This window comes from Furipterus horrens, unplaced genomic scaffold (genome assembly GCF_987537825.1).
Source record: "Furipterus horrens unplaced genomic scaffold, mFurHor1.1.pri manual_scaffold_7, whole genome shotgun sequence".
NCBI lineage: Eukaryota > Metazoa > Chordata > Mammalia > Chiroptera > Furipteridae > Furipterus > Furipterus horrens.
This window is the reverse complement of record NW_028327177.1, coordinates 106,208,675-106,229,435: the sequence shown is the minus strand read 5'-3', so window position 1 is coordinate 106,229,435 and position 20,761 is coordinate 106,208,675. Positions and strand designations below refer to the sequence as shown.

Genomic DNA, 20,761 nt, shown 5'->3' with positions numbered 1-20,761 from the left:
GCTCTAATATCCCCTGACTTGTAATGAACTGACAAATTTTATGTGTTTATATATACTTACATACACATGTTTGTATGTGGTATGTATGTGTATATATGTATTTAAATTTTATAGGATAGATATAAAATAGTTATAAGAAACTTGAAGACCTGGCTTTGGGAGGGAAAATCCCCTTGAGTAGCTCTCATTGTACTTTTTTAAAGATATCGATTTTAGAGACAGACACACACATTCCCACATCAATTTGTTGTTCCACTTATTTATGTATTCATTGGTTGATTATTATATGTGCCCTGATTAGGGATCAAACCCACAACCTTGGTGTATTGGGACAACGCTCTGACAAACTGAGCTACCCAGCCAGGACACTCTCGCTGTACTTTGAATGAAATCCAGACTTCCAGCAGGGCCAACCCATATCCCTCTCTAGGCTCTTTGGGTCATTCTTCATTGTCCTTGGGCCTAATATCAGTTTTAAGAGTTCCTTCATCTTAGGGCTTTCTATATGCCAAATGTTTCCTGTTACTTGGAACAGTTTTCCCTAAACTTTTATCTGGCTCTGTTGTGCTCATCATTGAATCTTGGTTTAAATGCCACTTTCTCACAGAGGCCTTTCCTGACCTCTCTTTCTAAAAGTTCAGTGTCCATGTTATTCTCTCTTACCCCAACCTGCTCTTTTCCCTCATAGTATGTATCATAAACTGAAGTTGTTAACTAGTTGGTCTATTTACTTTCTTTTTTTTTTTTTTGCCAGTGTTTTCCACTAAACTAAAAGCTTCATGAAAGCAGGAGCCGTTTCCATAATGCCTATAATGTAGCAAAACACCAAGCACAGAGTAGACCCCCGTATCTGAGGAATAAATGAAAGCATGAGTGAGCCACAGTAAAAGTCTTGATTTTCCCACTGGGAGAGTGAGACTTGAGCTGGAAACACTAAGACAAGACTTCCGAAGTGAGGAGAGAAGTATGTGAGAGCTTAGAGGGAAGCAACACTTTTATCAAGGCCCTTTTATGTTCTGGGCAGTGTACCAAGCACTTTCACACACACCACATCATTTCATTTTCCTAGTAATCCTTTTTTATAGATATGTAAACAGAGGCTCAGAAGGCTCATATAACTGCTACATGCTGACACGATTGGAAAGCATAGAGCAAGCATTTTGTCTGCTGCTCTAGCTGCAAAGCTCTGTCTTCAGATTCACAAACTCAAGTGTTTACAGGACCAGGTGGCCAAGGTAGGGATTGGGACAAACAAGAGAGCCTGTGACCTAAAGAGGCAGCTACACCTGGCCAGCCAGTACCATGGGGGAACTTGGGCCTGGGATGGCCAGAACTTCCAGTCTGTCAAGGGAATTGTAGATCTGAATTATATGGGAAATATTCTATTTTTGGATGTTGGCAATCAGTTTTTCTTAACATTTTAAACTTTGATAAGTCAAACAAAAATTATTCAGTGGCTGGTTTTTGTCTTCAGGCAGTCCATTTTCAGGCTTTTCTTTACAACAGAAATAATGAGCCCACCCTGGCTAGAACAGAATGTGGAAGAGAATCACAGTGTGTCAGGTCACATTGAGGTCCTTTGCGAGCAGAACTAGAGAGGACCTTGGCTGGTAGAATTGTCAGCTCTGCTATAATGAGACATAGGCATTTCCAAAATTTTCCACATTATTCAGAATTGTGCAGTGGAAACCACAGGTTAATGGGAATCTCCATCTCTGTCATCACATGGCTTGCTTATATGGACACCAAATAGGAGCCACCATAATAATGAGTCTGGATACATTCTCTTTATTTGATATTTGCTTGGGCCCATTAATCAGGAGTCTACCTGCTCAAATTTATTAACAACATTTTGGCTTTCCTAATGGTTACCTTGGGATTTCCACTAGGTATCTGGGGAATTTTTTTTTTTCTGCTTACATTTTTAGTTTTTTCTTCGAGGTGATTTCTCTGAATGAAAATGGAAATGTCTTGTGAGGGAAGAATAAACAAAAAGATTTTTAAATGTTTGTAAATAATTCATTGAACTCATGTGAGCCCGAATCAAAAAAAAAAAAAGAAAATAATCTGAGCTTTGGGGGTTGTTATACATACAGTCACCAAGAGCAACTGTCCCTGTCTCAACCCAGTCAGTCCCCTCCCACCTCCTGCCCAGCCCGATACCTTCCCTGCCTCAACCAACAGGATTAGGGAATAACATACAAGGAAGTGACATGCCAGTTACTGTGGGTGCTCAGGCGCAGCGTGTGTTACCTCTGAATACTCCAAAGGCAAAGGACTTACTATACTAGCCTTCCATTGGTTGTAGTTTGTCATTGTGAAAACCCCTGTGAATCACATGACTGTTTCCTTTTTCAACAAGGAAATTAGAAAGGAAATAAGAACTGGAAAGAAAGTCAGACATTTGACTCAGATGAGGACCATTCAAAGGCCATTGTGCTTACCTCTTAACTCAGGAGTCCCTTCTGTGGCACTGAGAGAAATCAGCCAGTCTGGCTTCAGCCGTTCAGTTGAACATTGGATAGGAAAGTTTTTTTAAAGGGAATTCTTTTTAAAAGATTTTTCTGTCTCATGTTTTACTCTTCCAGGGGACTCTGGGTATGCCACAGATTGTAACAGTGAAAGGTACTTCCTTTGCTTCTCTCTAAATCTGTTCTTCTTCTACCTTAAATATTTTTTTGACCTTTCAGTTGGAAATGATGATTTACTGGGATTCGTGCCCAGCCATCAGCTAAGGCTTTGTTTTTGCGTCTTCTGTCCCCAGTCTGCTGTTCTTTCTGGTCTTGCATTTCATGTGCCCTCAGCCTGTAACACACTTTGCCACATCTTTGCATGGCTTCCTCTCTTGCTTCATTCAGGTCTCTTTGCTCAGCGTCACTCCTTCAGAGAGACCTTTCTTTCTCAAGTTGCTCCCCTGGCTACTTCCTCATGTCATGCTCTGTTCATTTACCCTGCTTTTTAGTTTTCTCTGTGGCACTTACATATTCTTTGAGTGTTCACGGTCTGTTTCCCCTGCTAAAAGGTTAGCTTCACAAGATAGGACTTTAGTGTGGTATTCATGTCCCTGTCCCTGGTACTGAGAACAGTGCTTGACATATACTGGGTGCTCAGTAAACATGTTTTCAGTGATGGCATCTTTCCTGCCTATGTCATTATTTTTTTTAACTAACCAGCATTGTCTGATTTTCCATATTGAACAGCTGGCAAAGCTCTTGTGTTAAACTGTGCATTTCCTGTTCAACCATGGAATTCCCTATCACAAAGCAACATCTATCAAGATGTGGCACAGATTCCAGGCCTGCCCATAAACATGCTGTGGGGAACTGAGTTCCAGCCAGAGGTGCAGCGCATCTCCCCTTGCCCAAGGACCCGCCACAACAACCCCAAGACTGCTGTTTGAAGTGAGGGCCTGTGGGTGTCCTTAGGGAGAAGGTAGGCAGTGCCCTAAGCTGGGCACTTAGCCTGGGAGAGAGCAGGACGGGGCATAGAACAACTTCAAAGAACTTTATGAGTCAGAATAAGAGAAGTCACTCTTGCCATAGCAACTACTTGATCGTGATCGATACACTCAGTAGAGACTCTCGGGAGAGGCAGTCTCTTGACAGCTGGGCTTCTGAATGATAGGAGTCCCTGGAGCAGTTAGGGTCAGGACTTTTGCAGAATTAATATCTTCACAATCTATTAAGTTTTCTCTCCATGTGCCAGTGCCTGTGGTGGCCCTGGGGACACAGTCCTGAATCAAGTGTCATCCCTATCCTTAAAGACCTCTGAGCCAGGAAGTGGAAAAGGTTGGGTGTATGTCAGCAAGGGACTCCCTGTGTTCTGTCACCACAAGGCCAGGTTATTTACAGGACCTTCCCTTCAGAAACAACCCTTCTTGACAGCAGTCGTTTCCAGTTTTTGCATCTTGGTGCCAGTAGCATTTCAAAAAAGTTGTTCACACTTTTTATTATTCCCAGAACAAGGATATTACTTTTTTAAGTTAAGCTTATCATCTACTATTTATTATTGTCTTTATTTTATAAAAGAAAGGGCTTTTCTTTTTCCAGTTTTATTGAGATATAATTGACAAGCAGCACTGTTTGAGTTTAAGGTGTGCAGCATAACGACTTGACTTACATGTATTGTAAAATGATTGCCACATAAGTTTAGTTAACATCCACAGAAAAAAGAAAAAGAAAAAATGTACCTTTTCCTTGCAGTGAGATCTCTTAGGATCTACTCTCTCAATAATTTTCAAATACACCGTATGGCAGAGTGATCTGTAGTCATTGTGTTGTGCGTTACATTCCCAGGACTTACTTTTCCTGTGACTGCAACTTTATAACTTTGAACCACCTTCACCCAATTCCCCTTTTCCTCACCCCCAAGGGCATTTTAATTCTAAGAATAGTGGGAATGATACCACCCTAGAATAAAATTTGCTTTGTACAATTTGTATTCTGAAAAGTTCACTATTGTGTTTTATCTTTCTCATTTCACCGTGCACTGGTGAAATTGCATCTTGGACCAGCATTGACACCAGGACGGCGTTGGGCAGTCACCGCTTTGAGCACCACCTGCAAGTGCATGGGTCGCACGATGCTCCGTGAGAGCAGCCTCCATGTTGTGTCTTGTAGATTGTGACAGACCAGCAGACAGGACAGAAGATCCAGATAGTCACCGCAGTGGACGCCTCCGGATCCCCCAAGCAGCAGTTCATCCTGACCAGCCCAGATGGAGCTGGAACTGGGAAGGTGATCCTGGCTTCCCCGGAGACATCCAGCGCCAAGCAGCTCATATTCACCACCTCGGACAACCTCGTCCCTGGCAGGATCCAGGTAAGGCCTGTTGACAGGCATTTATTTTTGCACTTCTGCTACTGAACTTGTTGCTGACTGTAATATCTGCCATGGAAGCCACATTAATCTCTAGAAGGTTCTTTGGGGACTGGCAGACATGGCAGATTGCTGCTTTGGCTAAAGTAAGAAGTCAGCAAATGAATGGCAAGACCCGGAAGGCAGCCACCCACAGTGCTCAGATGGGATGGAAGTTGAGCTGGGAACATCAGTGGTGTACAGGGTACTATCAGAAGCAAGCTGGCAGTGAGGGCACTTAGTTCTTAACTGAGGCCACATGGTGGCAACCTTTGGCTGAGGAAATTTTAGAGAGCACGCTTAGGGCTGACCGGTCAGATAGATAAGGACTGACTTACCTCATCCTTGTCCACATGGTCAGGCCTCACCCAGCTCTTCACTGTGGCCTCATTTGCTCCTGTGAACCGCTGCCTCTGGGACCCTCAGTTTTCATCTCCATCTCTACCCTGCTTGTCCCTACTCTGGTGGGGTGGGATGGGGTCAGGGACAGGTATAGGAAGGAGAAGAGCAAGGGCTGGAAGGAAAGCAGGGTGTTTGGGAAGCACTGAATTTCCAAGCCCAATATTTAAAGGAACAGACACTCAAGGACAGTGTCCTATAGAGGCCAAGCATGGAGCGTGTTTAGCCAGGATCAAGTTGGAGTTCATGTTTTTGTTTTTAATTTTTTTTTAATTTATGGTAGAATATAACAAAATTTACCATCTTAGTCGTTTTTAAAGGTACAATTCAGTAGCATTCAGTGCATTCACACTGGTGTACAACCACCACCACCACCACCCATGCATAGAACTCTTTCATCTCAGTGTGAAACTCTGCCCATTCAATAATAACTTCTGGTTCCCTCCTCCCGCGCAGCCCCTGGTACCACCAGTCTACTTTCTGTCCCTATAAATTTGATTACTCTAGGCACCTCATATAACTGGAATCCTACAATAATTGTCCTTTTGTGAATGGCTTATTTTACTTAGCATAATGTTTTCAAAAGTCATCCATGTCATAGCAGGTGTCAGAATTTCTTTCCATTTCCAGACTGAGTTTGTAATATTCTGTATGTACATACCACATTTAGTTTATCCATTTGTCTGTTGGTAGATACTTGGGTTGCTTTTACCTTTTGGTTACTGCAGATAATGCTAAGAATCTATGTGTTTTGGGGCAGACTTTGTACTATGGAGAAAATTAAGGAAAACAAGGATTTTTTTTTCTCTCCTGATAGAGCTGGGTTTAGAACACCAATGTGTTCAACTTTCAGAATTGTACTTTTACAACACCTCGTAGTACAGTTAGTAAATACTGCCTTATCTTTCCTCTCCCACAGTACATTCTGATTATCTGAAATCAGAATTTCTCACTGCTTATTTAGACAACTCCTTGTTTGTGAAAGGATGGCTATTAATTTTGCTGCATGTTTTACAACAGGTCATTCTACGTAATGATTTCTGTATATATTCCTACCATGCGTATATCATTTTAAGGCTTATATTTAACAATAGCTATTTTTCACTTTTTCATATTGATATCAGTTATAGTATTCTTCTAGATGAGTAGCAGCACTATTTGGCACTTAAAAAGTCACCTACAAATGAAGGAGATATAGAATAACTATTCTAGTTATTCTACTCTAAGCTGCCTTAATGAGAGACATACTTAGTTAATTAATAAGGCTTGATTATTTCTCTACCAAATATACCTCTCTGCATATTATCAAGCTGTTGCGTGGGAATAGAGGGAGCCAGAAAGACCTTTGGTATCATGTTGAGGCCTCTGTGTGTGATTCCCCTCATGGCCCCCAATCCTGGGTGGTTGTGGTAGCCTGAGAGGAGAGTAGGCCAGTGAACACTAGTGTTTGACCCTGGACAGCTCCCCCACCCAACCACCATCAACCCCTGATGAAGAGGTACAGTCCAGATGAGCAGCAGGGCCATTCTGGGGGTCAGACTAAGTTGTTAGGTGGGATTTTCCCAGTTCTGCCCAGATCATCTCCCCTACTTAGAAACCCAAGATTAGAAATTTACAGTTAAACATTAACTTTGCTTAGCAATCTAGTTTTTAATCCACACCCTGCTTGTTTTCTGATTCTTCTTAGATTGTCACGGACTCTGCTTCTGTGGAGCGTTTGCTGGGGAAGGCTGATGTCCAGCGGCCCCAGGTGGTAGAATACTGTGTGGTCTGTGGTGACAAAGCCTCTGGTAAGTAATCATAGGTCGTGCTAGGTGTGTATCATGGACCAACATCATGGACCACATTAGGGGAGGGGTGTAATGGTAAGAGAACATTTTCTATAGGGTTGTAGGTTTCAAAATGTTAGCTCTACTTTTCTCACTGGAGTAATGATATATATAAACAAACCAGTTTGTCAGATTATTAGAATCTAAAAGAAAAGTCAGGGAACTATTTCTGAGGTTTGTAAATCATGATTGAGTATTGAATATGAATGCGCTACTAAGAAAGTAATCATTTCTTTAATCTAGTCAATATTTGCACAGTGCTTTGCTATTTCACAAAATGTGTTATTTATCCCCCCTTAATCCTGTAAACTATCTCTGTCATCCCCTCACTGTAACCCAGTGTGACAAACTGCTCAAGCAGAGAAAGGAACACGTGATTCTGGCTGGAGTCCCAGGGTCAGGAAAGGCCCCCAGAGGTAGTTAGATACCTGTGAGCCTTGGTGGTTGAGTATGCCCAGGTCACGGAAAGCAGAAGGGCATTCCAGCTGGTGGAGCCAGGGCTCAGTTTGATTTCCACACCCACGGTGTCTTTGGGGAAGAGCTCCTGGGCATATCGGTACAAGGAGAATGGAGAAGATGTCTAGCCCAGGAGTTCAGACTTTGGCTGCTAACACTGAAGGCTGTCGAAGATAAGTGAGGCAGACTGGGGGGAATAGAGAAAGATTTGATAAAGGTCCAGTTTCAGTGACGCTAGGGGCACAAGCCTGAGTTTTGTGGTGGCTGCTTAGTTTCACTTTATTCTGTTTCACAAAATTCAGAGGAACTTGGGACACTTCGTGGCCCTCTTTTTTTGTTGTTGTTGTTTCATTTTTATTTTTTAAAGGAATTGGAACAGTCTCTTAGAAAGACAGCTCCAGGCAAGGATTTATAGAAGCTCCAGTGTTCCACCCAGCTTCTGACACCATTTGCCTTACCACGGGTGTCCTGCCTCTGCGTCCACCCCTTATCCTGATAAACCCAGCCCATTCCACCCCTTTGAAGCCCTCACCTGTGTCGCCTCTGTGCTCCTCCCCTTTTTATACAGACCTCGCTGAGCATTTGTTGTATTGTCTTATAATTGGTTCTTATAGGCCTATCTTCCCCACCAGAATGTGCTCCGTTTTGTTAGAACAAGAACCATGTCTGATCCCCTTCATCTCTGTATCCCTATCTTCTTGCTCAGCAAGGAGAGACACTCTGAAAACTTTTGAACAAATGAATGAAGCATGAACATAAGGAAAAAGGCACAGAATCTGCTTGGCTCCCCACTTGTCAGTCCCTTTCTTGGCTTAAAGAAACAACCTAGTCACAGGCTCACAGTGCCATTATCTCCAGGTATCAGAGGTCACTCGAAGGGCTAAGCCCACAGAAATACCCTGCAAAGAAGGAAAAATGATGCCTACATGGTACGTAATTTTAGCACAAAACAGAACCTGCAAGTGTACCCTTGGGGAATGGCTCCAAGTGCTAGACTTAGGACAGTGGGGTGCTCTGTAGCTGCTGTAGGTGATGATCCTGTGAGAAGTGTCCTCCCAGCAATAGCGAAGACACTGGTTACAGAAGACTGAACTATGTGATGATGAAGGGAGACTTGACTTAGGGTAGTGAACACACCCTACAGCATACAGATGATGTATTATAGAATTGTACACCTGCAACCTATATGATTTTATTAACGAATACAATCAATTAAAAAAAAATACTGAAGTATTTTTAGTCCCAACTGGGAACAAATGAGGTATAATACCCGTGGAAGCACTTTGTGAACTAAACTGAGGGGGGGGGCTCTTTTTAATGTCAGTGGTAATTAAGAGTTGGAGACACCAAAGTAACCAAGGTTAGGGAAAAAAGAATTGTGTTTAAATAAGTATATTTCTAGGACTATGTTTCCTAAAGGCTCTGATTAGCTAAACCAAATGAGCCACATTGTAACCTTCCTTCGCCTTGATCTGCCCAGTCACATCAGGTCGCTGTGCCAATTGTACTGTCATCATTCCTCTGCCCCCAGGTGAAGTCTAGGGCCCAGACATGGCTCCCACAGGGGGAATAAATGCAGGAATGAAATAGTACACACATGTGTTTTCTACCTGCCACTGTGGGCAGAACAGCAGAGATGAGTAGCTTTGCAAGCCTAGGTCTGCAGAGCCAAGACCAGGGGCAGTGCACTTTGGCTGCCCTCCGTGAGCTCCTGTTAAATGGTAGGTCCTTCGTATGCTAAGAGCATTAAGGTCATGCCATTTACAGCTGTCATATCACCTGTCTGAGCTTAAGTTTTTCCATGGGGATCTCACAGGGCTACTATAAAAATTGTAGAAAAATTATGTGAAGGACCTGGGTACCATGCTTGATGCCCAGGCCTGTGGTTTTCCACATGGCACTGGCATCTGACACTGCATACCAGCCTGTCACTTTGATAGACTTGCCTTCAAAGCAGGGCCTGTGACAGGTCACCTCTTCTCTTGATGGACTGCCTCATGCATTCTTTATCCTTTTAGGCCGTCACTATGGGGCTGTCAGTTGTGAAGGTTGCAAAGGTTTCTTCAAAAGGAGCGTAAGGAAAAATTTGACCTACAGCTGCCGGAGCAACCAAGACTGTATCATCAATAAGCACCACCGGAACCGCTGTCAGTTTTGTCGACTGAAAAAATGCTTAGAGATGGGCATGAAAATGGAATGTGAGTGACATTATTAAAGAAACCATGTGACTTAACAAGGAGGGAGAAAGTGAGCATGAGTATTAGATAAGGTTTCTGTACCTGACTTTAAAAAAACGGAGAAAAAAATATCCACCCAGGCTTCATTTTGGTTTACCTTCTCGGATCAGCTGGGTGCTTCAGCGCTGACATTGGGGTTGGTCGGTTCCCATGGGGTATGTGGAAACCTGGTAAATTGGGAGGCAGCACTGTGGAGTGGGGTAAACACAGGCTTTGGAGTAAAGCTGATACCAGATCAAACTCTAGATCTGCCGCTTCGGAGCTGTTAGGCCTGGGGAAGACACGTAGCTTCTCTAAGCCACAGAGGCCTCCTCTGTGAAACAGAACCCCTTATTTTACTTACATATTGGATCTGGGGTTCAGTCTTTCTCTTAAAAAGGTCTTTAGCCCTGACCAGTGTGGCTCAGTTGGTTGGGCATTGTCCCTCAAAGTGAGAGGTTGCCAGTTCAATTCCCAGTCAGAGCACATACCTGGGTGCAGGTTTGGTCCCTGATCAAGGCACATACTGGAGGCAACCGATTGATGTTTCTCTCCCTCTTTCTCCCTCCTTCCCTTTTCCTCTCTCTAAAAATGAATAAATAATAAATAAAATCTTTTTAAGAAATACTATATAGTATTTCTTTATTTTCTTCCATTTTTTCTGGTATACCTATTCTTATACCAGATTACTGAAGGGAGAGGTTGCTAGGGTGATAGGAAATTGACACCATTAAACAGTTTGCAGAGGTCATGCAGGCTTGAGGTGGACATTAGAATTGTTCCTCTACAATGTGGAGCATTGGACAAGCTCTCTATTAGAGACCCACTAGAAGATGGGTGTTTCTCATCCTGGAGAGAGTCCATTTTGTTAGCAAGTAAGAAGTGAAAACCCAGAGGGTGCGTGTGGGCCCCACAGCCATGCAGACGCTGTGCTGCGGGCTCTTTGCCAGCTGTGCCCCTGTCTTGAGCTCTTTCCTTCCTGCCTTTAGATTTGACATGGCATTGTTTGGCTGTGAATCTTTCTCTCCTTTTGTTGAAAAGTCCTCGGTGAAAATTGAGCCAAACTTTCTATGTAAGACCCCTTTACATAAAGGATATGATTTTTATTGATTTAAATTTCTCCTTTAAACATGAATATTTATGTTGTGATTTAAGCTGTACAGAGTGAACGGAAGCCTTTTGATGTGCAACGGGAGAAACCAAGCAATTGTGCTGCTTCAACTGAGAAAATCTACATCCGCAAGGACCTGAGAAGTCCTCTGATCGCCACTCCCACATTTGTGGCAGATAAAGATGGAGCAAGGTCAGTCCCTGTTTTGGCAAAGGGCAACACTACCATTAGCTTTTGTTGTTGATCAGAGGAGGCACCAATGTTGGAAAGGGGGCCTACGTGGCTCCCTGCCTGCCTACCACAGCCATCAGACTTGTCTTGCCTTATTGGGCCCTTTATGGAGCTGCTCCAGTCAAACCTCTGGACAGTCCTGACAATGGATGATGGGGTCAGAATTTTTCAAGAGCTCAGATTATGTCTTGTAGTTTGACATTTTTCATACAGGAAAACAGTTCTGTAATTTAAGGTTGGGGCTCTTTTGCAGTATAGACAAAAGGCTGATGTTCCCAGGTGTGGTCCCAATAGTGCCACAAGTTAGTTTTTATGTTCTTTCTAAAGTAATCTATTATCCTGGCTGGTGTGGCTCAGTGGATTGAGCGCCATCCTGCAAATCGAAAGGTCACTGGTTCAATTCCCAGTCAGGTCACATGCCTGGGTTGTAGGCCAGGTCCCCAGATGGGGGCGTGCAAGAGGCAACCAATTGATGTCTCACACATCAATGTTTTTCTCCCTCTCTTTCTCCCTCCCTTCCCCTCTAAAAATAAATAAAAAATAAAACCTTTAAAAAATCTATTAAACTTAATTTAAAAGAAATGGAGAGAGGGAAAACAAGAAATACAAATGTATCATAGAGAGAATGAGAGTTGAGAATGCCTTGGTGATATTCTGAAAATCAAGTTAACAGTGTTTGGCAGAGTGGCCACAGTCTGCAGTCAGCATGGAAGCCCTGGGGATGTGCATCTGTGTGTCATCCCGTCTCAAGCAACAGACCCAGCTGTGCGCACATTGTTCAGTCACTTGGTGGCTGAGTCTGGTTAGAGCTTTTCTTCTACCCAGACAGCCCCACAGATGTGGAAGGGACAGGGAAATATGGCATGGTTGTACTGTGCATTAAATGTTGGAAGCTACTCTGGGTTTCTTTATGTCTTTAAATAGACAACCAGGTCTTCTTGATCCAGGGATGCTTGTGAACATCCAGCAACCTTTGATTCGTGAGGATGGTACTGTTCTCCTGGCCACAGATTCCAAGGTAATGTTACGCCTTCTCTTTTACCTTCATGTTGCAGTACATACTGCTTTTCTAAATGTGTGCACTACCTTCTTCTTAGCCTTCAGAGACCACGTTGAAAGCCTGACCTTCTGCCTCTCAATTTATTTCTTGTGATTTAGACCTCCTCTTCCCCAGCCCCAGCACCATGATTTGTTTTAGGGATGCAAATCACTTTTCAGAAATTCAATCAGGGCTGGCTGGTTATAGTCATTATAACAGGGTCTAGAGTTCAACTTGGAGAAAGTTCTGTGATTCTCTTCTCTATTAAGATTTTTCCCCCTCGTACACACATTTGAACACTATTGGCTTGCTGAAGAAATACCTACTTATCCTAAGATGGCCTTTTACAGAAGCCTCTAATTCCTTTTTATTAGATTATCTGCAGAAGAAAGTTCAGCCAGGATTCTAACAACTCTAAAACTGCTAGAGCAAATCAGCTGTAGGGAATATAACTTGTGGAGGACAGAGCTGTCAGTCCAAGAGAGAGAGACTACTTGTGTGACGATAACCAAAGAGGAGTGTTGTATCCAGGCGAGGAACTCCACTATCCTTCTCATCTTGTTCCTGATGTGACCCAAAGGAGCAGCCAGCCACAGCTGAGGTCCGGTTTTCTTCTCTCAAAGGACTGACTCAGTAGCAGAGCGCTGCTGGCACTGCTGCTGCCCTTCAGGCCAGAGCTGGGCCTGTGGGCTGCCTTCTCGTTTGTTGCTGTGCACATTGCTGTGCACTCAGTACATTAAGGCGCATCCTCTTCTGGGAAAGAAAAGGCAAAAATTAGAGGCACTGGCTGGCATGGAGAGCTGTCCTCCACCCAGTGGTCTTCAGACTGGGCTTTGAACTTCCTGTCTTGGGTCAGTGATGATGTGTGTGACCTGGGAATCACACGTGGCTCACTGCTGTCACCCAGGAGACATTCGGAACAGTGACTGGAGGGGTAGTAGAGTGGAGATAAAACTATAAGACTGCAAGGAAGAGCTGAATAGCCTTAAAACTCCTGACTACCAAGGGATTTCACAGCACCTGTTCCATTGTGCCTTTTTATTGATTAATAACATGCCTTTAAATGGCTATACCACATTTTATTTATCCATTCATCAGCTGATGACATTTGGGTTGTTTATATTTTTTGTCTATTATGAATAGTGATGCTATTAACATTTGTGTACAAGTGTTTTTGTGGACATGTTTTCATTTCTCTTATGTATGTACCTAGAAGTGGGTTTGCTGTTCATACGGTAACTCTGTGTTAAAACTTTTGAGGAATTGCTGTTTTCCTCAGTGACTATACCATTTTGTGTACCCACCAACTGTGTATGAGGGTTCTAGCTTCTCCACATCCTCTCCGATACTTGTCTGTTTCATTACAGCCGTCCTAGCGGGTGTGAAGTGATATCTCATTGTGGTTTTAATTTACATTTCCAGTGATGAGCATCTTTTCATCCGCTTATGGCTATTTGTGTATCTTCCTTGAAGAAATGTCTACTTAAATTCTTTGCCCATTTTTTAACTGGCTTCTCTTTTTATTATTGAGTTATAAGAGCTTTTTAGATATTCTGGCAGCTAAACCATTAATCAGGTGTATTATTTGCCATTCTGTGGGTTGCTTTTATGTGATGGGAATGGTCTTTTACCCTTGATAATGTCTTTTGAAACACAAAAGTTTAAATTTTGGTGATGTCCAGTTCATCTCTTATTGATCTGTCATTTTATCCATTTGTAGATTTGTGTAACTGCCACCACAATCAAGATACGGAACTCATCCATCACCAAAAAAAATCTTCCTCATGCTGCCCCATTGTAGTCATACCCCCATAGCAGCTGTTTTTAAACCAACATTTTGCCTTCATTGGCCCAAGAGTCATTTGTCCATGCATGTATTCATCTTTTAATGTTGTTATTTTTTATTTAATAGGCTGAAACAAGCCAGGGAGCTCTGGGCACACTGGCAAATGTAGTAACCTCCCTTGCCAACCTAAGTGAATCCCTTAACAATGGCGACACTTCAGAAATGCAGCCAGAGGACCAGTCTGCAAGTGAGATTACTCGGTACGAATCCATGAGGGTAGAGGCTCCCCTCCTGACGTGCGCACTCAGTCACTGCAGTGTGAGGGTGGGTGGCAGCCTTTTGACACCTACACTGTATTTAATCAAGGATTGTAAAATTGTCACAGTGCCCCTGCACATCTGTCTCCTTTCACATTTGAACTATGGGAATGTGGACTCACTTATATAAAACAATCAAAATTGCTTTTCATGCCAAACAGTGAAAAAGGACATTGAGTAACTCAGTGGAAGCAAGGAAAAGCTCTTCAGTGGACAGATATTACTTGTATCAAGTCACTGTTTATTGTGCCTGAGTGTTAATAGCTCATCCCCTTTTCCATTTCTGTTTTAGCCTTTTTTTTTTCCCCATGTATATTTTTTTTCCAGTAGTGAGTCTAGACCTTAAATCCATCAGGGTATGTAGATAGTGTTCATGGGTCCCAGACATCTGCAGCTGGCTACTGAGGATGTTTCTTCTCTGCAGCATGGATCTTGTGTTTGCTCCTTTCCTGTGGGAGCCACCAGGCATGTGCACCTCTGGGCCACACAAGTGTGCTGGTATTTATGTCTGCTTGTGGTCTGATAGCAAAATTTATATCTGATCCAATAGAAAGAAGGCAGGATTTGAGTTAGGCAGAATTCTGGTTCTACCACTTACTATGTGGGCAGTCTTGGAAAAGTTATTTAGCATCCCTAAGCCTCAGCTTTCACATCTGTAAAATGGAGAGAATTCTACCTTGGAAAGTAGTTGTAAAAAATAAAAATTACATGTAAAAATACTAATATATAGCTTAGTGCCCAGTGCGATGTATGGACAGTACATAGAAGCATTCATTGTTACTCCTTCTCTCAGCAGGTAGAATTTAATTATCTTTCCCCAGGGCACTGTTTTTCTAAATTATGTGTCAGCTAGAGTTCACTTCCCCTAAAAGCTGTGGATTCACATTTGCTTGCTTCAATTTTGCTCACAGGGCGTTTGATACTTTAGCGAAAGCACTTAATACCACAGACAGCTCCTCGCCTCCAAGCCTGGCAGATGGGATAGACGCCAGTGGAGGAGGAAGCATCCACGTCATCAGCAGAGACCAGTCCACACCCATCATTGAGGTTGAAGGCCCCCTCCTTTCAGACACTCATGTCACATTTAAGGTGAGTGTGAATCCTAACCACATGTCTCCAGCCTGCTGGGAGAGGGGCTTTGTTTAAACTGAGCTGGTCTCAGTTTAAAAATCAGATGTTGTAGTGAGTTCATTTTCTGTTGTGGCATTTGTTCAGGGTATTGTATTCTAGAACTACATTCCCACTATGAAGCATCCTCACTCTTCTTTTGCTCGCAGTGGCATTTGGCTCTGAAGGTAGCCCTGACAGGCTGATGTGGTCGTGCTGACCAGCAAGAACTAAAAGCTGGCTGCTGTGCCTTCCGCCTTCTGATGGTTGCCTGGCTCCAGCACAGGCTGAGGCAGGCCACCTGGTCTGCTCCAAAAGCAAGCAGCCAGCCCTCATTCCGACCCATCAGTCCTGACCACCTGCCCTCTAGAGCTATAGAAAGTAGACTTCAGGTATCCTTGAAGGGTCCTGTGAGGTCCCCATAGGTCTTCTCCACACTCTCCTCCACCAGCCTTGCTTCTACAGGACACTTACAGCTTCCCTGAAGCCCTCTTAGTCTCTAGATCTCCAGACTGAGTCTTCCTGTTCCCCCAGCATTCTTTACTAGAGAGAGATGGCCAGTCGTTTTGGAAGATTGAGACCCTGCTTATAATTGCCCAGAGGTACTGAGGACACAGATCACCAGTGGGACTCAAGCCTCAAAGGCATTAGAGCTCCTTCTAGACCGCGGAGCTCCTAGAGCCCAGGCCTGACATTCTAGTGGTGGGATATTACTCTCCTACCATCTGGGCTTCTGTTCAGCCCTCACTCACTATTGCCTTGAGGCCACCTACCAAATGTCTGCTGCTCCAGGACGTTGACCCCTTTTTCCCAATTTGATTTAGATTTTAACCTAAGACTCAAAATGGAATTGCCTTACAACAGACAATTCAGTTGGGGCAAGAGTTGAAAAGTATATCTTTGTATGGGTAAGCTCGGGGGTCCCATCATTCCACATTCTGAGAGCCATGTAACTATAGTTCACTGGGCAAGAAACCACGGGGAGCTGGTGCCAGTGCCCTCTACAGAGGACACACACTTCCTAGGAGAATGGGTCCACACAGGAGCCTCAACATCAGAGACAGTGCTCTGGCTACCACGGTGCTGAAACACAACAGGGATTTGTACTGACAAACCAAGCCACCACCTGTCCATCCATCACACCCTGTGCTCTGCGCCTTCCTTGCTGCAGCTGACGATGCCCAGCCCGATGCCGGAGTACCTCAACGTGCACTACATCTGCGAGTCGGCGTCCCGCCTGCTCTTCCTCTCCATGCACTGGGCCAGGTCCATCCCCGCTTTCCAGGCACTTGGGTAAGGGGCCTTTTTCTCTGGGTATCCTCCAGCAAGGGCCTTCCCCTCTCTAGGAATGGCCTGGAACGTCTCTGAGGGCCCTTCCAGTTTGTTCCTCTGTGACCTGGTTTTCTTATTAAATACAGTCAATGGACTGGTAGCAGGGGACCCTTGTGGCTAATGCTGCAGTATTCCTCAAATCTTTATCAAGGCTCCTCCATGTGCTTAGGGGTTAGAGCTAGCAGCTGGTGATGGAGCGGAATAGAGGCAGGAGTTATCTCAAAAACTGGAGACAAGTAGGGATGTGCTGCCTCTGGGGGCGTCTGAGATATGGACGTAGTGTGTTGCAGTGCACCAGCCATGTCATCCTAAGTATAACTTACCCAAGGCAGGGCTGAAAGCTGGTTTGAGTGGCCCCTTCCTCCCCACCACAGTCCCAGTTCCTCCTTTGCAGGGTTTGCAGGCCCTTGGTTCCTGAGCCTCGGTATAGGTATGTCTCCTCCCTTCAGAGTCTACACTCACCTCTTAGTCCTTTGATTACTGCATCCTCTCATGACAGAGCCATGTCAGGACAGCTGCAGATTTAGAAGACTGGAGTAAATGATGATTTTGTCATACCTATTAAAATTTCTCATTACTTAAATTTAAAGAATCTTTTTAAAGAAAATACAGTAGTCCCTCTGTATATCGCGGTTCACTTATTACGGCCTCACTGTATCGCGGGATTTTTAAAAATATATTTAATTATTTATCGCGGATTTTTCGCTGTATCGTGGGATTTTGCGGTACTGTATATATATGTTGTTAAAGTTACGTAGGTTTAAGAGGGTAAAATATGTTTAAGAACATAAGTAGTGTTTATAGAAGTGTGGAAAAGGTTAATAAGGGAGTGGGCAAGGTTAATCAGGGACTGGGAATGGTCTATAAGTGTGTGGGAAGGGTTTATAAAGCCTTAAAATATATATAAATACTAAAATAAATGTAAGGTTCCTACTTCACAGATTTTCACCTATTGCGGGGGGTCTAGAATGTAATACCTGCGATAAGTGAGGGAATATGGTAGTTTGTTCTCAGAGGGACTTAGTCTAGAGATTCTTAGACGGTGGTGTTCTTGGAGAATGATCCTGGATATGCCGTAGATCTTCAGCACACTCTGAATCCACTTGTTTGGAGCATGCTGGGTTTGAGAAGTGCCAACTCATATCTGCACTCACCCTCTCCTCTATGTCCCCAGGCAGGACTGTAATACCAGCCTGGTACGGGCCTGCTGGAATGAGCTCTTCACCCTCGGCCTGGCCCAGTGTGCTCAGGTCATGAGTCTGTCCACCATCCTGGCAGCCATCGTCAACCACCTGCAGAACAGCATCCAGGAAGGTAGGGCCAGGACGTGGGGGAGTATGTCTCCGTTAGGCTGGCCCGTTGCAAATTGGCTAGCCTTAGTGTTCCGTGCCATCCATAGGTGGAAGGAGATTTAACTTTTAAGTAATAAAAGTTAGAACCAGTCAGAACATTTAAATTTCTACCTCATTGCCTTTTTTACATAAGGGGGCAAAAAGATAATTGAAAAAGTTGGTAACTTCCTACAACATAGACAGGTAATGATGTTTTCAGAATAACCACAATTTATGTTTTTATCTTCATTACCAAGTTACCCTTTCTATGTGTAATATTTCACAAATCCTCACAACCCTATAGAGACTATTATCTCAGTGTTATATATGGAGAGACTGAGGTCCTGGTAAGATCCCTGGCTTGTCCCAAATGAAACAGCAAGTAGAAGAGCTGAGGCACCAACCTAGGTCATGCAGACCCCAGGTCCAGGACAGTTATCTCATCCGGCTCCTTGTGAATGAACAGATGACTCTCCTCTAAGATCTGTGGCAACCTTCTAACATTTGGTGGTCAGATCCCATTGTTTTCAGGACTAGGAGACAGCCAATACAGTGCAGTCTGTCCACAGGCTGCGTGTCCTCAGTACACTGAAGACACTGTCTAGGTGGAACATGCCCAGGGTTCGAGACTTAACACTGACGGTCTCACTTGCAGCAGAACGGGAATTCAGCTGTACTGGTAATTGAGCATTCCAAGTGTATGATATCTGTCACACTTGGAATAGTTAACAGAAAGGTGATTTTTAAAACCCTATAACATTTTATTGAATTTAAGGTAGATTTGTTCACATATGAGCTTTTACTTTTATTCATTTTTAACTGAGTGTATAATAATGATATCTATCCCTCAGCAAAATATTGTTATGAGGATTAAATCAGATAGCATATAGAGTTGTTTTGACGACTAAAAAATGCCAGCATTTCAAGTTGGCAAATATCTATTAAATGCCTGCAGACTTAGAAAACCTAACCATTGATAAGAATGCACACATTGGTCTTAAGCACAGAATAAAAGAAATTACCAATTTATATTACAGTCCAGAGGAGCTGCCCAGGGTGGGGCCGGGGAGAATCACAGGTCCAGAAGTTTGTTACTGAGGCAGAATATAGAAAAGTGGAATTGGAGTACCTATTGTGACTTCACCGTCAACTGGAAAATAAAGCTCTTGACCATCTTGAGATAACTGGATTTTCATTAAAACATGAAATTATTCTCTTTTTTCCCCCCCTCAAAGAAGCTTGTGTTATTGTTTTTATTAGCCTTTCTTAAGGGATCTCTTATGTTGATTTCTAGATAAACTTTCTGGCGACCGGATAAAGCAAGTCATGGAGCACATCTGGAAGCTTCAGGAGTTCTGTAACAGTATGGCAAAGCTGGATATAGACGGCTATGAGTATGCATACCTTAAAGCTATAGTTCTCTTTAGCCCCGGTAAGATACACGGTGGTGGTGCATGACTGGTTTCCGCCTGTGCCTGCTGATGTTTGAGCACGTGAATGTGTTGTGAGTCGTCAGCAGTGGAGAGAAGAGCCCTGCCAGATTGTGACTGAATGTTCTCATAATACATGTGCTTTGCTAACTTACATAAATACATTCTTTTAAATCCTTGCCCTTACAGTCCCAAAGAAGTAGCTTTATATACTAAATATCTGTATCCTAATTAAACCATTGGCCAAATGATAGCATATTCTATCATTGTGTGTCCTTTTATTTGTTTTGTTTTGCTCTTTGCCAGTTTTCAGGTTACGTTAGCATATGTAACCCAGTACAGATAGAAACTGCACAAGTGTACCCATAGTCCTCTGTGGAGGACAGTAGCAGCAGCTGTTACAGGGCACAGGAGAAGATGTGGTCACAGCAGGTGAAGAAGAATCAGCAGGACTGTTGGTGGAAAGTAAGAGACAGCTGGGCTGGCCTCATTCACTAGCCCTGGCTGTTAGGCTGTTATCTTGGTGCCTCCTGTGAGGTCACTAGCATGACTGACTGTTGTCCTTACCAGTGCTCAACAGCTGGGGTTGTACACAGTTTAACCTTTCCCTTCCTCCCCAGCCCTACACTCACAGACAACAAAATAGCTAATCAAAATGGGAGAAATTACCCTGGCTGGTATGGCTCAGTGGATTGAGTGCTGGCCTGCAAACCGAAAGGTCACTAGTTCAATTTCCAGTCAGGTCCCCAGTTAGGGGCCTGCAAGAGACAACCAATCAATGTTTCTCTCCCTTTCTTTCTCCATCGCTTCCCCTCTCTCTAAAAATAAATAAGTAAAAATTTTTTTAATGAGAGAAATTATGTGACTATCTAGAAAATAAATGTCTGGTTTCATGTGCTAGTTTTAAAATCAATGTGTTTTCTAGAGCAGTAGGAAGTCAAATGTCCAGAACCAGCAGTTGGGGTTTCTGAGGCTGGAATGACTACTCAGGAGTCCAACTTCCTCCCGAGCACCTTCAGGCCTTGGCTAAGCACAGGAAAATCCAGTAATATCCAAATCCAGTCAGCCTTCAGAGTTCAAGCTATTGTACTTGAGAAGTTGATCAGAAATTTGATTAAAAATAAGCACTAAGAAATCAGTGAGGCTTTCCAAATACAGAAGGCAATTTGTGGGCACTTTTCTCTTTTCAGATCATCCAGGTTTGACCAGCACAAGCCAGATTGAAAAATTCCAAGAAAAGGCACAGATGGAGTTGCAGGACTATGTTCAGAAAACCTACTCAGAAGACACCTACCGGTGAGATGACAGGCACATACGCTCT

The 20,761-nt window shown here is 43.5% G+C and overlaps 1 protein-coding gene across 1 annotated transcript in view; it reads left to right on the top strand.

Moving 5' to 3' along the window:
- The window catches only part of NR2C2 (nuclear receptor subfamily 2 group C member 2), a 113,254-nt gene that overhangs the window by 84,568 nt on the left and 7,925 nt on the right, over nucleotides 1-20,761 (top strand). The window contains exons 4-14 of the mRNA XM_090284221.1: nucleotides 4,620-4,820; nucleotides 6,943-7,045; nucleotides 9,559-9,738; nucleotides 10,912-11,059; nucleotides 12,023-12,116; nucleotides 14,050-14,183; nucleotides 15,152-15,329; nucleotides 16,519-16,640; nucleotides 17,854-17,993; nucleotides 19,305-19,442; nucleotides 20,631-20,736. Of these exons, the coding sequence (XP_090140347.1) occupies nucleotides 4,620-4,820; nucleotides 6,943-7,045; nucleotides 9,559-9,738; nucleotides 10,912-11,059; nucleotides 12,023-12,116; nucleotides 14,050-14,183; nucleotides 15,152-15,329; nucleotides 16,519-16,640; nucleotides 17,854-17,993; nucleotides 19,305-19,442; nucleotides 20,631-20,736 (1,544 nt within the window). The remainder of the gene's footprint in view (nucleotides 1-4,619; nucleotides 4,821-6,942; nucleotides 7,046-9,558; nucleotides 9,739-10,911; nucleotides 11,060-12,022; nucleotides 12,117-14,049; nucleotides 14,184-15,151; nucleotides 15,330-16,518; nucleotides 16,641-17,853; nucleotides 17,994-19,304; nucleotides 19,443-20,630; nucleotides 20,737-20,761) is intronic.